This window comes from Diaphorina citri, unplaced genomic scaffold (assembly GCF_000475195.1).
Source record: "Diaphorina citri unplaced genomic scaffold, Diaci psyllid genome assembly version 1.1 scaffold15, whole genome shotgun sequence".
Lineage (NCBI taxonomy): Eukaryota > Metazoa > Arthropoda > Insecta > Hemiptera > Psyllidae > Diaphorina > Diaphorina citri.
In genome coordinates, this window is record NW_007377454.1 from 329,321 (window position 1) to 344,960 (window position 15,640).

General features: G+C 34.2%; 2 protein-coding genes and 2 long non-coding RNA genes across 4 annotated transcripts in view; 2 read left to right on the forward strand and 2 right to left on the reverse strand.

Annotated features, from left to right (window-relative positions):
- LOC103507479 (dystroglycan-like) overlaps positions 1-4,353 on the forward strand; it is a 36,230-nt gene extending 31,877 nt beyond the window's left edge. Inside the window, exons 16-20 of the mRNA XM_026822175.1 lie at positions 384-554; positions 1,501-1,821; positions 2,331-2,619; positions 3,152-3,545; positions 3,710-4,353. Of these exons, the coding sequence (XP_026677976.1) occupies positions 384-554; positions 1,501-1,821; positions 2,331-2,619; positions 3,152-3,489 (1,119 nt within the window). The 3' untranslated portion in view covers positions 3,490-3,545; positions 3,710-4,353. The remainder of the gene's footprint in view (positions 1-383; positions 555-1,500; positions 1,822-2,330; positions 2,620-3,151; positions 3,546-3,709) is intronic.
- Positions 4,354-6,046: 1,693 nt separating this feature from the next.
- LOC103507301 (dystroglycan-like) lies at positions 6,047-7,759 on the reverse strand. The gene is made up of 2 exons (XM_008471760.3): positions 7,747-7,759; positions 6,047-7,396 (listed from the first exon to the last, which is right to left on the reverse strand). Exon 2 carries the CDS (start codon positions 7,389-7,391, stop codon positions 7,059-7,061), a length of 333 nt encoding a protein of 110 aa, XP_008469982.1. The 5' UTR covers positions 7,392-7,396; positions 7,747-7,759; the 3' UTR covers positions 6,047-7,058.
- A 4,022-nt stretch (positions 7,760-11,781) lies between these two features.
- On the forward strand, positions 11,782-13,408 carry LOC113466693. The gene is made up of 3 exons (XR_003391016.1): positions 11,782-12,228; positions 12,328-12,747; positions 12,829-13,408. It is a non-coding gene; the product is annotated as an uncharacterized LOC113466693 (long non-coding RNA).
- A 1,504-nt stretch (positions 13,409-14,912) lies between these two features.
- LOC113466698 lies at positions 14,913-15,629 on the reverse strand. The gene is made up of 2 exons (XR_003391020.1): positions 15,328-15,629; positions 14,913-15,213 (listed from the first exon to the last, which is right to left on the reverse strand). It is a non-coding gene; the product is annotated as an uncharacterized LOC113466698 (long non-coding RNA).
- Positions 15,630-15,640: the final 11 nt, after the last annotated feature.

The following is a 15,640-nucleotide window of genomic DNA, read 5'->3' on the forward strand; positions in this document are numbered from 1 at the left end:
AACACAAAAAGCCCACTCCGAGGCTTAGGTGTAGGGGCAAAACTCTCCTAAAGGTTGGATAAGCTTATACACGAATCTACCCGCGGTAAAAAAGAAAGAAGCATTTTTTCAGTGTAGACATTTGGGTTTGAGCTGAGGAGATGAAATCCTTAGGTAAAATTTCAAAAGAAAGACTCGTAACTGCAAGCTTAGTTGTTGTGGCGAAATTGTCAAGTTTTATTGAGAACCATATTCTACACCTCGTCTGGGATTGAACCCACTCCCTCCTTTTTACCAAACGAGCGTTTTGACCACTACACCAACGAGACAAGTAAAAGCTTTATCAAACATATTAATACCTTAGTTCGGACTAACAAAATGCCCTCCCTCTCAATTGTTCACAGGACACCTTCTTCGATCACGAGGATGGGGGAACAAGAAAGCTGAAGCTTCATCTGATGACCATGGATCGCACAACCATCCCTCCAACTCACTGGTTGCAGTTCGATGCCAAGAATCAAGAGTTTTATGGAATACCTCAGCTAACGGATTTGGGCAGACGGGAATATCAATTGGTGAGTCATTTTTTCCTTGTATTTTACCTAGAGATGAGTAACGAGTAAATGAGTGAGTTACAAAAAAGAACTACTCCTTTGTGGACTACCGAGTTTATGAGTCATAGTTGAAGAATATTTTTATTATTATTATTATTTTTATGCTAAGTAAATAAAATTCTCTTTATCTCTTCGATTTCGGACGATAAGAACTCCGTTGTTACATTTGTCTCCATCAAGATATGTATATTGCATTCAACTGATTACTGTCCACTTCTTTGAAAAAGATTTTTAATGCTGATAGTATTCCCATTAAGATATGTACATACCTACCTATTTGTTTATAATTTTTTGTATTGATTACCTTTCTTTGTCTGATTAGATTCCATGGTGATATTTTAATGTAAACATGTTCGTAGCTGCATATAATGTGTGTTCAGTTTACTTGTGTATGTATATGGCTTTCTTGTTTCTTTGGCTCCAATCAGTGTTAACGGAGAATGTTTATTGATCAATTTATCATTGTTTAGTATGAGTTGAGTATGGTTACCTTATTAATACTGTCGAGTAAGATAAAGAGCTGAGTCTCAATATGTCCACAGTTGTGAATGAAGTTAGTCGTAAAGATGCCTCCTAGCAGGGTGTACGATTTATGTCGATCTTGAAAAACACCTTTGTGTCTTTGAATTGTTATGTGGTGATAATATGAAATATGATTCGGATTGAAATATTATTAACTTTGTCTGCTATGGTGAGTGCATTTTATTAATAAATTTTTAATTTTATACGCAAATTTGGAATGGCTGGTAAAAAGGAACCTCATTAAAAAAAAATCGTTCGAAATTAGGAAGTACAGTTGCCTCTATGAAACCTCTTGGAAAAAACCTTTTGAATTTGGTTTGACGAAACATTTACTGATGAAAATTAGCAAATGGTTGTGTCTCACAAGGTTCCCATCTCCCCGCAGGTTTGCAAAGACAGCAACGGCCTAATGGCCAACGACGGTCTTGAAGTGATCGTCAAGTCCCCAGGCCCGGCCTACTACAGTGCCAGCTTCAGCCTCACCCTGGCCCGGCCCTCTTCCACCTTCGCCCAACCCGCGGCCCAGCGAGCCTTCCTCGAGAAGTTAGCCGGTCTGTTTGGTGATAGGAATGCGTCCAAGATCGTCAATATAGAGTTCGAAGATAATCCGCAGGAGCCGGGCAAGAGCACGGTGGTGCGATGGGCGAACCGTACCCTAGCCAGCAATGTGGAGTGCCCGGAGACGACTATTGGTCTTCTGAGAGAGGTAAGATCAAAAGTGGACATTACTAAAAATAAAGGAGGTAGAATAGAATAGAATATACCCTGCTTATACTACCAGAATGAGACTAAGAAAGTAAAAAGTCCCTTTACTCCCGCAGTCTAAGCAAGGTCTCATGTATTTGGTACAATATTTTTTTTTTTTTTAATTAAACAAAACAAACAAAGGTCAGATCAGGTGTACCTTCCTTTCGGGAAACTTTCGGAAACAGTTCCAGTCCCCTTTGGAAACTGAAACATTGATCTTTTGGAGTCTCTCTTTATAAAATAATCATTTTCCTAATTCTACTGAATAATGATTGTGCATCAAATTCCATTGATTTATTTAAACGTATTTTGAGCCTTGAAAGAGAGAGATTATTTTGAGTACAAAAGTATTCAAGTCAATGAGCAAATGAGAACAAAACAATGGTTTTAATAAATACAAATAAATAATAAACATAATGGATCTTTTGTTTTTGAGAGGGAAAAAAAATGCCTTGTTTCATCTTCCAGGTTCTCCTGACTGAAGATGACCTTCTGCAAGAATCCCTAGTCACCAGCCTGGAGAAAGATTACGGGGTGAAGCATGCCTCAGTCATACCCACCGGAATATGCGAGGGCCTGAAAACCCCCCTGCACACCCCCGGGGTGGAGAGAAAACCCGCCTACAGTGGCAAGAATACGCCGGCCAATGCGAGTGTGGAATATTTGATCACGTTTGTGGCGCCCCTGGTGGTGATTGTGATAATGTTGCTGTGCGCAGCTCTCATTGCGTGTCTGCTGTATAGGAGACGACATACAGGTAAGTTGGATACAAGTTATACCTAATGGACAGGTTTGCCAGCCTAGTTAGCTTGGTTGATAGCGTAGGAGCTAGGCCGCGGGTTCGATTACCGCCCGGGGTGGATTTTATCATAATGTTCGTTCTCGGAACGGCTGGCTTTCTCCTATCCTGTCTTCCTTTTCTCTTCAATTTCGGGACTAAATGCTAAGGTCTAGCATTTAGTTACAGTTCCCTCTATCGAACCTCTTAGAGGAGAAAAAAAGAAAAAATGCCGAATTTGTAATGAAATTGGAGAAACACTTATTTACTTCTACTTTATCAACCTTGTTTAAACTAACAATGCATTTCTCCCTCTCTCGTCGCGGCAGGTAAAATGAGTGTGGGCAACGGCGTAGACAGTGGTATCCTGATCCGATCCAAAGGTATTCCGGTCATCTTCCAAGACGAAAAATGCCGAATCTGTAATGAAATGGGTGAAACACTTATTTACTTCTACTTTATCAACCTTCTTTAAACTAACAATGCATTTCTCCCTCTCTCATCGCGGCAGGTAAAATGAGTGTGGGCAACGGCGTAGACAGTGGTATCCTGATCCGATCCAAAGGTATTCCGGTCATCTTCCAAGACGAACTGGAAGAGCGACTAGAAGTCTCCAGTGGCACCAAATCCCCCATCATACTCAAAGAAGAAAAGCCTCCACTCCCCCCACCCGAGTATAACCGAGACAAAAACGACTTCTCGCGAGACAAAAACGACTATTCCCGATCTCAGCCGAACGCGACCACAGCCTTGCTGTCGGACATTGACGACACCTCCCCTTATCACCCCCCTCCTCCTATTCGTCCTGCCCCTACCTATAGATTACCACCTCCGTATTCCCCTCCATAACAGTGTGTTGATAGGCTCGTCTAAATGAGTTTCCTATGAGTGTGATGATGATAGAGATTACAGCCTTGCTGTCGGACATTGACGACGCCTCCCCTTATCACCCCCCTCCTCCTATTCGTCCTGCCCCTACCTACAGATTACCACCTCCGTATTCCCCTCCATAACAGTGTGTTGATAGGCTCGTCTAAATGAGTTTCCTATGAGTGTGATGATGATAGAGATAGAGGACGTGAGAACTGAGATATATTGAACTTGAGAAATGAGATATATTGCATGTAAGAACTGAGATGTATTGAAGTTGAGAGTTGAGATGTATTGAACTTGACAACTGAGATATATTGAACTTGACAACTGAGATACATTAAACTTGACAACTGAGATATATTGGACGTAAGAACTGAGATATATTGAATTTGAGAACTGAGATACATTGAATTTGAGAACTGAGATACATTGAACTTGAGAACTGAGATATATTGGACTAAAAGTGCCAAATACATTTAGATAAAATTATTGTGAAGTTAATTAGAGAATACAAAGCTAAAATCAGAAATTACGACTTCTTCCTTTATCAGCATCACATTATAGAAATCCTAGACTTGAGCCATATGTTACTGCCAAATCTTTGTGTAGTCAACTTGCTATGTGTATGACATTGTACGTAATCACGTATGTGAGTGTTTTTATGTTGAAATTTGCATGATAGTCAAAAGTTATAGTGTAGTTTCTTTTCAAGAAAGCTCCTTGACATTTTTAAATCGTGGACATTTTTTTTTTATATTGACATTGAATTTAAATTTAAGTAATCGCTATAGATAATATTGTGAACATCTTGGACTTCTATTGACTTTGGGTTTGGGAAAACATACAGATTAATTCAATATAAAGATCTTTTGAAAAGCTTTAAATCTTCCAACTTTTTGGCGAAAAAATCGAGTGCACATTTTGTTGAGATTTGGCCTTTAGGTCTCGTATTATACTATAACTACAGTCTGAAAAGATTGATACGCCTTGATAGAAATACTTTCAAGTCAAGTTTAAAAAACTTCAAGTCCTAAAAAAGAATATTAGCTAGGTCAAAAAGTCCTTTTTGAAGGCAGACGCGCGATCAACCAAGCTAATTAGGCTGGCAAACCTGTCCATTAGGTATAACTTGTATCCAACTTACCTGTATGTCGTCTCCTATACAGCAGACACGCAATGAGAGCTGCACGCCTACATCAGGTGTATTTTTCTTTTGGGAAACTGACAGGTCTGACCACTACTCCAACTGAATGGAGCAGTGCAGTGGTCAATTATAAAGTGGTTCCAAAAGGAAAATACACCTATTTTAAACTTTTTACCAAGCCAACGGACACATCAATCATAAGGTAAAGGCATTTATCATAAAGGGTTACAAAAAAGGGAAGAGTATTATAAAAAGCGTAGAAAAAGGGAATTTATACACTAACGTCACATAATTTGCTATACAACTTGTGTTATTATAAGTTGCAAGACATATTATTGAAAGAAGAAAGGCTTCAAAAGTTCAAAGATATGTGATTACTGACTTTACGTGATTATTGAAGGATAAAAGTACCTATACCAATAAATTATCATTTTATGATTTTTGTCAGGCAACCTGCTATAATAAAAAGGTAAGGGACGTAATTTGGGTATCATATTTGACATCAAAGTGATTTTCTAAGTACCTGTAAAATGATACTGACTATACAGCTACAAGCATGGTTGTAGCTGTAAAAGTGATTATGTAGTGGTAAGCTGGTAAGTACTAGGGGGAAATTTAAGTACGGAAAACAACCCCTGTTATTGGTGGCGTAGGTATAGCTAAGTACAAGGTTAATTTGAAAAGTTACATTAGTTCCTACCTGAATTTTAAAGCCATTTTATATCTGTCTGTATCTGAAATTTAACCAAAGAGTAGTTGGAACTCTGAATTGATGGTTGGCTTTACATTTCTTACCTAGAAAATCTAAAACAATACTAAATGTATGATTTGTGCGTGTTAGGTTACTTTCAGCAGAACATCGCTTAAGCAGAATACAGCTTTACATTTGAAAGAAAAAAAAAAAAAAAAAAAAGAAGAAATATTGGTCGAAAAGAAGGTATTTTTGGGCGGAATCTGAGAAGAAGAAGAAGAAGAAGAAGAAGATATGTGTCGTAAAGAAGGTATTTTTGTGCGGAATCTGTCCACATCGGCGAAAGATATATACGTAGGGTAAGCTTAAATAAAATTGTCTCTTTCAAAACATACTATAAAAACAAATGATATAATAAACACATCTTGTGCGTTTGGGTTACACATTTACCACAGGAAGGGAAGAAATCTGGCGAAGTAGAAATAATTATTAGTACATGTAAAAAAAAAAGGAAAAATATTAATTATTAAAAATAAAATCAAAATACAAAACACAACATAAATAGGCGGAGGGGATGAAAAACAATTTAAAATTCTAACATAGGAACACAAAATATAAAAAATGACACATATCGTAAAATATGGAAAAATATTAATTATTTAAAAAAAAAAATCAAAATACAAAACAAAACATAAATAGGCGGAGGGGATGAAAAACAATTTAAAATTCTAACATAGGAACACAAAATATAAAAAATGACACATATCGTAAAATATGAGTACATACGAGTATATTGACACGTGAGTCTTTTGCAAAAAGGACTTTTTGACCTAGCTAATATTCTTTTTTAGGACTTGAAGTTTTTTAAACTTGACTTGAAAGTATTTCTATCAAGGCGTAGTATCAATCTTTTCAGACTGTAGTTAGGTATAGTATAATACGAGACCTAAAGGCCAAATCTCAACAAAATGTGCACTCGATTTTTTCGCCAAAAAGTAGGAAGATTTAAAGCTTTTCAAAAGATCTTTATATTGAATTAATCTGTATGTTTTCCCAAACCCAAAGTCAATAGAAGTCCAAGATGTTCACAATATTATCTTATAGCGATTACTTAAATGTAAATTCAATGTCAATATAAAAAATTGTCCGCGATTTAAAAATGTCGAGGAGCTTTCTTGAAAAGAAACTACACTATAACTTTTGACTATCATGCAAAATTTCAACATAAAAACACTCACATACGTGATTACGTACAATGTCATACACATAGCAAGTTGACTACACAAAGATTTGGCAGTAACATATGGCTCAAGTCTAGGGTTTTCTATAATGTGATGCTGATAAAGGAAGAAGTCGTAACTGAGGTCATTTCTGATTTTAGCTTTGTATTCTCTAATTAACTCCACAATAATTTTATCTAAATGTATTTGGCACTTTTAGTGCAATATTTCTCAGTTCTCAAGTTCAATGAATCTCAGTTCTCAAATTCAATATATCTCAGTTCTTACGTCCAATATATCTCAGTTGTCAAGTTCAATAAATCTCAGTTGTCAAGTTCAATATATCTCAGCTCTCAACTTCAATACATCTCAGTTCTTACATGCAATACATCTCAGTTCTCAAGTTCAAATATCTCAGTTCTCACGTCCTCTATCTCTATCATCATCACACTCATAGGAAACTCATTTAGACGAGCCTATCAACACACTGTTATGGAGGGGAATACGGAGGTGGTAATCTATAGGTAGGGGCAGGACGAATAGGAGGAGGGGGGTGATAAGGGGAGGTGTCGTCAATGTCCGACAGCAAGGCTGTGGTCGCGTTCGGCTGAGATCGGGAATAGTCGTTTTTGTCTCGCGAGAAGTCGTTTTTGTCTCGGTTATACTCGGGTGGGGGGAGTGGAGGCTTTTCTTCTTTGAGTATGATGGGGGATTTGGTGCCACTGGAGACTTCTAGTCGCTCTTCCAGTTCGTCTTGGAAGATGACCGGAATACCTTTGGATCGGATCAGGATACCACTGTCTACGCCGTTGCCCACACTCATTTTACCTGCCGCGACGAGAGAGGGAGAAATGCATTGTTAGTTTAAACAAGGTTGATAAAGTAGAAGTAAATAAGTGTTTCTCCAATTTCATTACAAATTCGGCATTTTTTCTTTTTTTCTCCTCTAAGAGGTTCGATAGAGGGAACTGTAACTAAATGCTAGACCTTAGCATTTAGTCCCGAAATTGAAGAGAAAAGGAAGACAGGATAGGAGAAAGCCAGCCGTTCCGAGAACGAACATTATGATAAAATCCACCCCGGGCGGTAATCGAACCCGCGGCCTAGCTCCTACGCTATCAACCAAGCTAACTAGGCTGGCAAACCTGTCCATTAGGTATAACTTGTATCCAACTTACCTGTATGTCGTCTCCTATATTTTCTTTCAAATGTAAAGCTGTATTCTGCTTAAGTGATGTTCTGCTGAAAGTAACCTAACACGCACAAATTATACATTTAGTATTGTTTTAGATTTTCTAGGTAAGACATATGTAAAGCCAACCATCAGTTTAGAGTTCCAACTACTCTTTGGTTAAATTTCAGATACAGACAGATATAAAATGGCTTTAAAATTCAGGTAGGACCTAATGTAACTTTTCAAATTAACCTTGTACTTAGCTATACCTACGCCACCAATAACAGGGGTTGTTTTCCGTACTTAAATTTCCCCCCTAGTACTTACCAGCTTACCACTACATAATCACTTTTACATATACAACCATGCTTGTAGCTGTATAGACAGTCAGTATCATTTTATAGGTACTTAGAAAATCACTTTGATGTCAGATATGGTATCCAAATTACGTCCCTTACCTTTTTATTATAGCAGGTTGCCTGACAAAAATCATAAAATGATAATTTATTGGTATAGGTATCCCTCAATAATCACTTAAAGTCAGTCCTCACATATCTTTGAACTTTTGAAACCTTTCTTCTTTCAATAATATGTCTTGTAACTTATAATAACACAAGTTGTACAGCAAATTATGTGACGTTAGTGTATAAATTCCCTTTTTCTACGCTTTTTATAATACTCTTCCCTTTTTTTGTAACCCTTTATGATAAATTCCTTTACCTTATGATTGATGTGTCCGTTGGCTTGGTAAAAAGTTTAAAATAGGTGTATTTTCCTTTTGGGACCACTTTAAAATTGACCACTGCACTGCTCCATTCAGTTGGAGTTGTGGTCAGACTGGTCAGTTTCACAAAAGAAAAATACACCCGATGTAGGCGTGTTTTAGTCGATATCCATCGACAATAGAGAAGACGCTGCCTTACTGACGAGAACCTTGTGGTTTTCTGAAAAGTTTGTTTCGACACAGTTTGAACGTGTCATGTGTTATCTTCTAAACCACATATTAACCGTAACTCAGTGATAACAAGATATCAATTACATGGTGAATTACACATGTCAATATTATAGGTACAAGGTTCAACAAACCTACACTTAATCTCTTCCAATTTCAACATAATCAAAAATAGATATCTCACTTTGTTTTTTGATTTTTCTCTATTTTATATCTAATATTTATGTTTTTATATTTTTTATCTCTACATCGTATAACGTTTTAATGAGTTTTAAGTATCATTGTTACAGTCCTCCTGTTTTAATTTAGATTATTTTTGTTGGAAATGCTTCTGTTTTGTATATTTCTTCTTTGGAGGTATTTTCGACATTATCAACCTTTATTAACCTGTTATTTAACCCTTTAGTACGCATTGAACGAGATTGAACAAACAGTGATTTTTAGAGACCTAATGGGCTAGTTTGTAAAAAAAAAAAAAAAAAAAAAAATCTTTCTTGGGTTTTTTGGAGTTTAAAGGCTCGCTGGGCCGCGGGTTGGGCGAAGGTGGAAGAGGGCCGGGCCAGGGTGAGGCTAAAGCTGGCACTGTAGTAGGCCGGGCCTGGGGACTTGACGATCACCTCTAGACCGTCGTTGGCCATTAGGCCGTTGCTGTCTTTGCAAACCTGCGGGGAGATGGGAACCTTGTGAGACAAAACCTTTTGCTAATTTTCATCAGTAAATGTTTCGTCAAACCAAATTCAAAAGGTTTTTTTTCCAAGAGGTTTGATAGAGGCAACTATGCTTCCTAATTTCGAACGATTTTTTAATGAGGTTCCTTTTTTATCAACCATTCCAAATTTGCGTATAAAATTAAAAATTTATTAATAAAATGCACTCACCATAGCAGACAAAGTTAATAATATTTCAATCCGAATCATATTTCATATTATCACCACATAACAATTCAAAGACACAAAGGTGTTTTTCAAGATCGACATAAATCTTACACCCTGGATAATCCGAGTTTAAAATTCGGCCCTTAGTCGATATCCATTGACAATAGAGAAGACGCTGCCTTACTGACGAGAACCTTGTGGTTTTCTGAAAAGTTTGTTTCGACACAGTTTGAACGTGTTATGTGTTATCTTCTTAAGCACATATTAATCGTAACTCAGTGATAACAAGATATCAATTACATGGTGAATTACACATGTCAATATTATAGGTACAAGGTTCAACAAACCTACACTTAATCTCTTCCAATTTCAACATAATCAAAAATAGATATCTCACTTTGTTTTTTGATTTTTCTCTATTTTATATCTAATATTTATGTTTTTATATTTTTTATCTCTACATCGTATAACGTTTTAATGAGTTTTAAGTATCATTGTTACAGTCCTCCTGTTTTAATTTAGATTATTTTTGTTGGAAATGCTTCTGTTTTGTATATTTCTTCTTTGGAGGTATTTTCGACATTATCAACCTTTATTAACCTGTTATTTAACCCTTTAGTACGCATTGAACGAGATTGAACAAACAGTGATTTTTAGAGACCTAATGGGCTAGTTTGTAAAAAAAAAAAAAAAAAAAAAAAAAGCTTTTTTTCCATCTGAAGTAAAATATGATTTCGAAAATAAATAATCAGTCAACCAATTTTATTGGGATCCTTCATTCAAATATCTACCAATCTAAAAGCGGCTTTGAAATCAGTTCTGAACTACTGATTTATATTATTATTGTTATTGAGCTTCCTATATTTTTAAATGACTCTTATATTATTCTGTTTTATTATTTCTAATTTAGTGTAATTGAAAGATTTTTGCATGATTAACCTAATAGTTTGCATTTTAATTGGTCAGATAACGAATTGATAGAAATGGAAAGTACTTTTGTGCAGCAGTGTTTTGTGGCCATTCCTTGCATATGTAATTATGTATGTCTCGTAACTGATTGACGAATCTGGATACACAGTGAATTAGAAAATTTTTAAAGAGCAAATAATCGTTAGTTGGCCTCACAGTCATCATACTGAGAAAAATGTAACACAAGACAAGACAAGACAACTAAACATTTTTAATGTAATCCATTATTGGCCGGGCGGCGCGGCGCTTTGAACTCTTGACGTTCGCGCGCCTCCCGGCATTGATTTGCATATTTTAGCTATATTGTTTGATTATTATTTTAAATAATATCTAAGCAATTTGTAATAATGAAACGTTAATTATATTAATGTCTCGTAACTGATTGCCAATCTGGATACACAGTGAATTAGAAAATTTTTAAAGAGCAAATAATCGTTAGTTGGCCCCACAGTCATCATACTGAGAAAAATGTAACACAAGACAAGACAACTAAACATTTTTAATGTAATCCATTATAGGCCGGGCGGCGCGGCGCTTTGAACTCTTGACGTTCGCGCGCCTCCCGCCATTGATTTGCATATTTTAGCTATATTGTTTGATTATTATTTTAAATAATATCTAAGCAATTTGTAATAATGAAACGTTAATTATATTAAAAGTTATAAACATTTAACTACGCATAAGTTAGTCAATTAGAATAAAATAATTATTTCATTAACAAAATTAAAAATATTTATACTCGCTAGGTAATAATTTCGGGACGCCCTCGGGTCTGCGGTTGGTGTTGTTGTTTTGTAGTTCAAGGGTCGGAGGATCTTCTCCTTCCTAGCTCAACATTAATGGTTTGACCTGGATCTTCTGGGCACCCGATTTGTCTGATCTAAAATTTATAATTTACTTTAATTGTGTAACTTGCTTATTGTTTTAGGCTCTAGTTTTGATCGTGTATTGATTGTTATACAAACATATTATAAGTCAATAATAAACTGTAATATACATTATACTCACATGTCCAATATTTACATATCTATAGAAAATTTCCAGCTTTGAGCCCAATAGTTAACTTTAGAAGTAAAACAATATATCGGATCATGTCCCTAAATTTTACCCCAAAGACTTTTTCCAACGTCAGACATCGGTACTTTTCAATCTCTTCTGCTGTTGTAAAGAAATGCTTAACTCGTAATGTAATCTTGATGGTGCCATCTTTTATAAATTTATTACATACCTACTTAGAAGAAATAGAAAGTAAGAACACATTTGTTGGTTTTGTTTGTATGAAAGATGAACATTTTGTATGAGTTATTACTTTATTCAGAATGGTTTTGTTCATGAAAACAACAAGTTGAAAATTGAAACTTTTTTCTATAATGATCAGACATTGTGAAGCAGTTATGTCGTATGGATATCTTTCCCTAATAGGTACTAGTTGTCAATCCAAGTGTTATAATGATTTCGTGAACCTATATTTTATCCCTGTATGATTCCATGGATTATTTAGGACTGTCAAATGCTTTGTAAACATCCGTTTTAAACTTCCTGCCTTTTTATATTAATTTTAATTGACTTCTTCCAATTTTTGTCGTCAATATTTTAATCACGTAAATGATAAAACATGCGTGAATAATCTGAATAATATGTTTATAATTAATTGACAGACCTAAGATTATCGTTCTTTATCAAAATGTAGGTACAAACTAAATAGTTCTACACTTCTACAGAAAGTTTATTAATATTTTTGCCACCTGTTTTTACTTTTTCTTCGAAAATGAAACCTAAAATGTAATAGGTACAAACTAAATAGTTCTACACTTCTACAGAAAGTTTATTAATATTTTTGCCACCTGTTTTTACTTTTTCTTCGAAAATGAAACTACAAGTTCTTATCTTTAACTAAATTTCACTAAAATTAAATGGTAGGTATATCTAATTAAATAACTTAAAATTAATTGCACACTTGGCCGTTATGTAATCTAAGTAATACATTAATTTGATATGTTTGTTCGTAGGTAATTGCTTGTGGGACGTTTGGATTTAAATAATAAAATTAATATTTCAATTCAATTTTTCCCCGACACTTATTTCTAGACGAAAACATCCCAACAGCCAACTACCTATTCTATGGTTAATATTATGCCCCCAGAACCTTTGATTTTTTTTATAAATATGTATAGTATAATTCGTTAAAGTATTAGGATTATTTTTTAAGGTCCAATAAGAAGACTTTATCTGAAATGATTTATAAATATGTATAGTATAATTCGTTAAAGTATTAGGATTATTTTTTAAGGTCCAATAAGAAGACTTTATCTGAAATGATTGTATACAAACGCAATATTCTGATGGTTATATTGTCTCTCTCTAAAATACGAGAAAAACTGTTACTTGGAAAACCATTAGTCTCATTGTTGGTCTGTTTTCATATCTAATGCCTAAAAAGCAGTCTGAATTTTACGTCAACATGAAACTGTAGACTTTGGTGTGAGTGTAATAAAGAATAATCCAAAGTGAAATAATAAATTTCTAAAATGAAATTAAAATTATAAAATAAAATCCAGAAATGAGATTATAAATTTTGAATTTCATACAAGCATAATAATCTAATTCCCCAAGTAACAGTTTTCGGCTTACAGCTAAAAAGAAAAGGATATATTACAAAAGAGCCTCTAAGACAGAAATAAGAAGAACTTAAAGAGTCTAAAACTGCACAGGTTAAAGAATTCAAGATTAGATTGTAGCCATTTGTGCGATATTGGAACGAAACTTTTTCTACACTTTAAATTGATTTGATTGTCACATTTATAGCTCAAAATTTCAATTCTTTATTGTAACTCGAATTTTCACCCATATACACATGTTAATTCTTCAGTTGAAAAAAAGCTATATTTGTAGAACCCAATTTTGAACGAACTTAACAAGCATGGGCGGCAGAATTTCGGACTTTGCCATGCCTAACTTTCACTGCTGTTCTTGATATCGCTGCTATGGATCTAATCTTGTTTTCTTTTGGTATTGGTAACACGTATATAAATTTTGAAAATGAAATGAAAATTATAAAATAAAATCCAGAAATGAGATTATAAATTTTGAATTTCATACAATCATAATAATCTAATTCCCCAAGTAACAGTTTTCGGCTTACAGCTAAAAAGAAAAGGATATATTTTACAAAAGAGCCTCTAAGACAGAAATAAGAAGAACTTAAGGAGTCTAAAACTGCACAGGTTAAAGAATTCAAGATTAGATTGTAGCCATTTGTGCGATATTGGAACGAAACTTTTTCTACACTTTTCTTGAGAGTTTAATGGTTCTAAATTTGATTTACTGATCTGATTGTGAATGGGTCACATTTATAGCTCAAAATTCTAATTCTTCACACTTGCAAGTTTTTATTATAACTCAAATCTTAACCCATACACATGTTAATTATTCAGTTGAAAAGTGCTATATTCGTAAAGCCCAGTCTTGAGCAAAACTAACTTAACAAGCGCCGTAGGCGGCAGAATTTGGGACTTTGCCATGCCTAACTTTCACTGCTGTTCTTGATATCGCTGCTATGGATCTAATCTTGTTTTCTTTTGGTATTGGTAACACGTAACCCACCGTCAAATCCAAGTTTGACACGAATAAAAATAAACATTAACAAATATATAAAAGAAGAAACTATTTACAAAAATACATAAATCTAATCTACAAGAGTAAAGATAATAATGTATAGTGGAGTCAAAAATAAGAACTTGTAGAAACCTAGTTAGAGTAGAAGATCAACTATGAGATTATGAAGTGAGGTGAAAGCAACTGTGATTCAAGTATGGCTCAATATTGAGTAAATGAAAGAAGAAACTATTTACAAAAATACATAAATCTAATTTACAAGAGTAAAGCTAATATGTATAGTGAGTCAAAAATAAGAACTTGTAGACACCTAGTTAGAGTAGAAGATCAACTATGAGATTATGAAGTGAGGTGAAAGCAACTGTGATTCAAGTATGGCTCAATATTGAGTAAATGTTTCAGATATTGTGAATCTTTTATGATTTTGTTATAAACCGTCTCGTAAAAATAATTTAAAATTACATTTTTCGTAACGCAAAATAACTCTAACTAAACATAGTATTTAAAAATAGTTCTTAGTATCTAATTATTTTTTTGGTTTTAATCCACAAATACAAGTAACGTTTCCACACACGGACAAAATTATATCGGGTTTCATGAGACAAATGACGATTCCAATTGAAATTGTCATCGATTTTGTGTGGTTTATATTTCATTGTTTCTTGATAGGTAGAATTCTTTTATTTTTAATTTCATTTTCTTTTCATTTTCAATTTCTTTAAGTTCGTCTGGTAATTCGTTTAATAATATTGTCATCGATTTTGTGTGTGTAGGAAAGCGTACCTCGTGTTAAAGATAAATTTAAAGCTATTTCCCTATTTCTGGCGCACAAATCCAAAAATATGACTAGATTGCACAATGGAAATACGTTGCCTTCTGAAGGCAAAATTTAGAAAACGAAAGTACCGAAATCAAAATGAAAATCCCTCTAATTTTGAAGAAGAATGAAAAGATAAAGAACTTTATAATAAACTAAATGAAAGACGACTGTAAATTTCAAGCAAAGTGAACGTTATTCAGAAATGGTTTCGAGAAATCTAGATAACCAATCTCTTTTTACCTATGAACAAAGAACTTTATAATAAACTAAATAAAAGACGACTGTAAATTTCAAGCAAAGTGAACGTTATTCAGAAATGGTTTCGAGAAATCTAGATAACCAATCTCTTTTTACCTATGAAACTTCAATCGTTCTGAGAATTTTCAAATTTCATGAAAGTCTGAATTGTAAATGCTCAGACATAACAAATTTGAAAACTCCAATATCCATGAATAGAACCACCACCAAGCTTGCAAAATACCTAAATCTAATTTTAACCCTATAATAAAAACCAAGCTAAAACTTAAAACCTAATTAATTTTGGCAGTGATGCAAACTTATAAATTAAATATTAAAGCTAAAAAATTAAAAGGTACGTAAACTCTGCAAACTATCAATAATTAACTATGTAGGTATGTCGTTGATTTGTTTTCTATTTTTCAATTAT

Coding starts and splice junctions, on each gene's coding strand:
- LOC103507301 (XM_008471760.3), bottom strand. CDS start 7,391: ATGAGTGTGGGCAACGGCGTAGACAGTGGTATCCTGATCCGATCCAAA.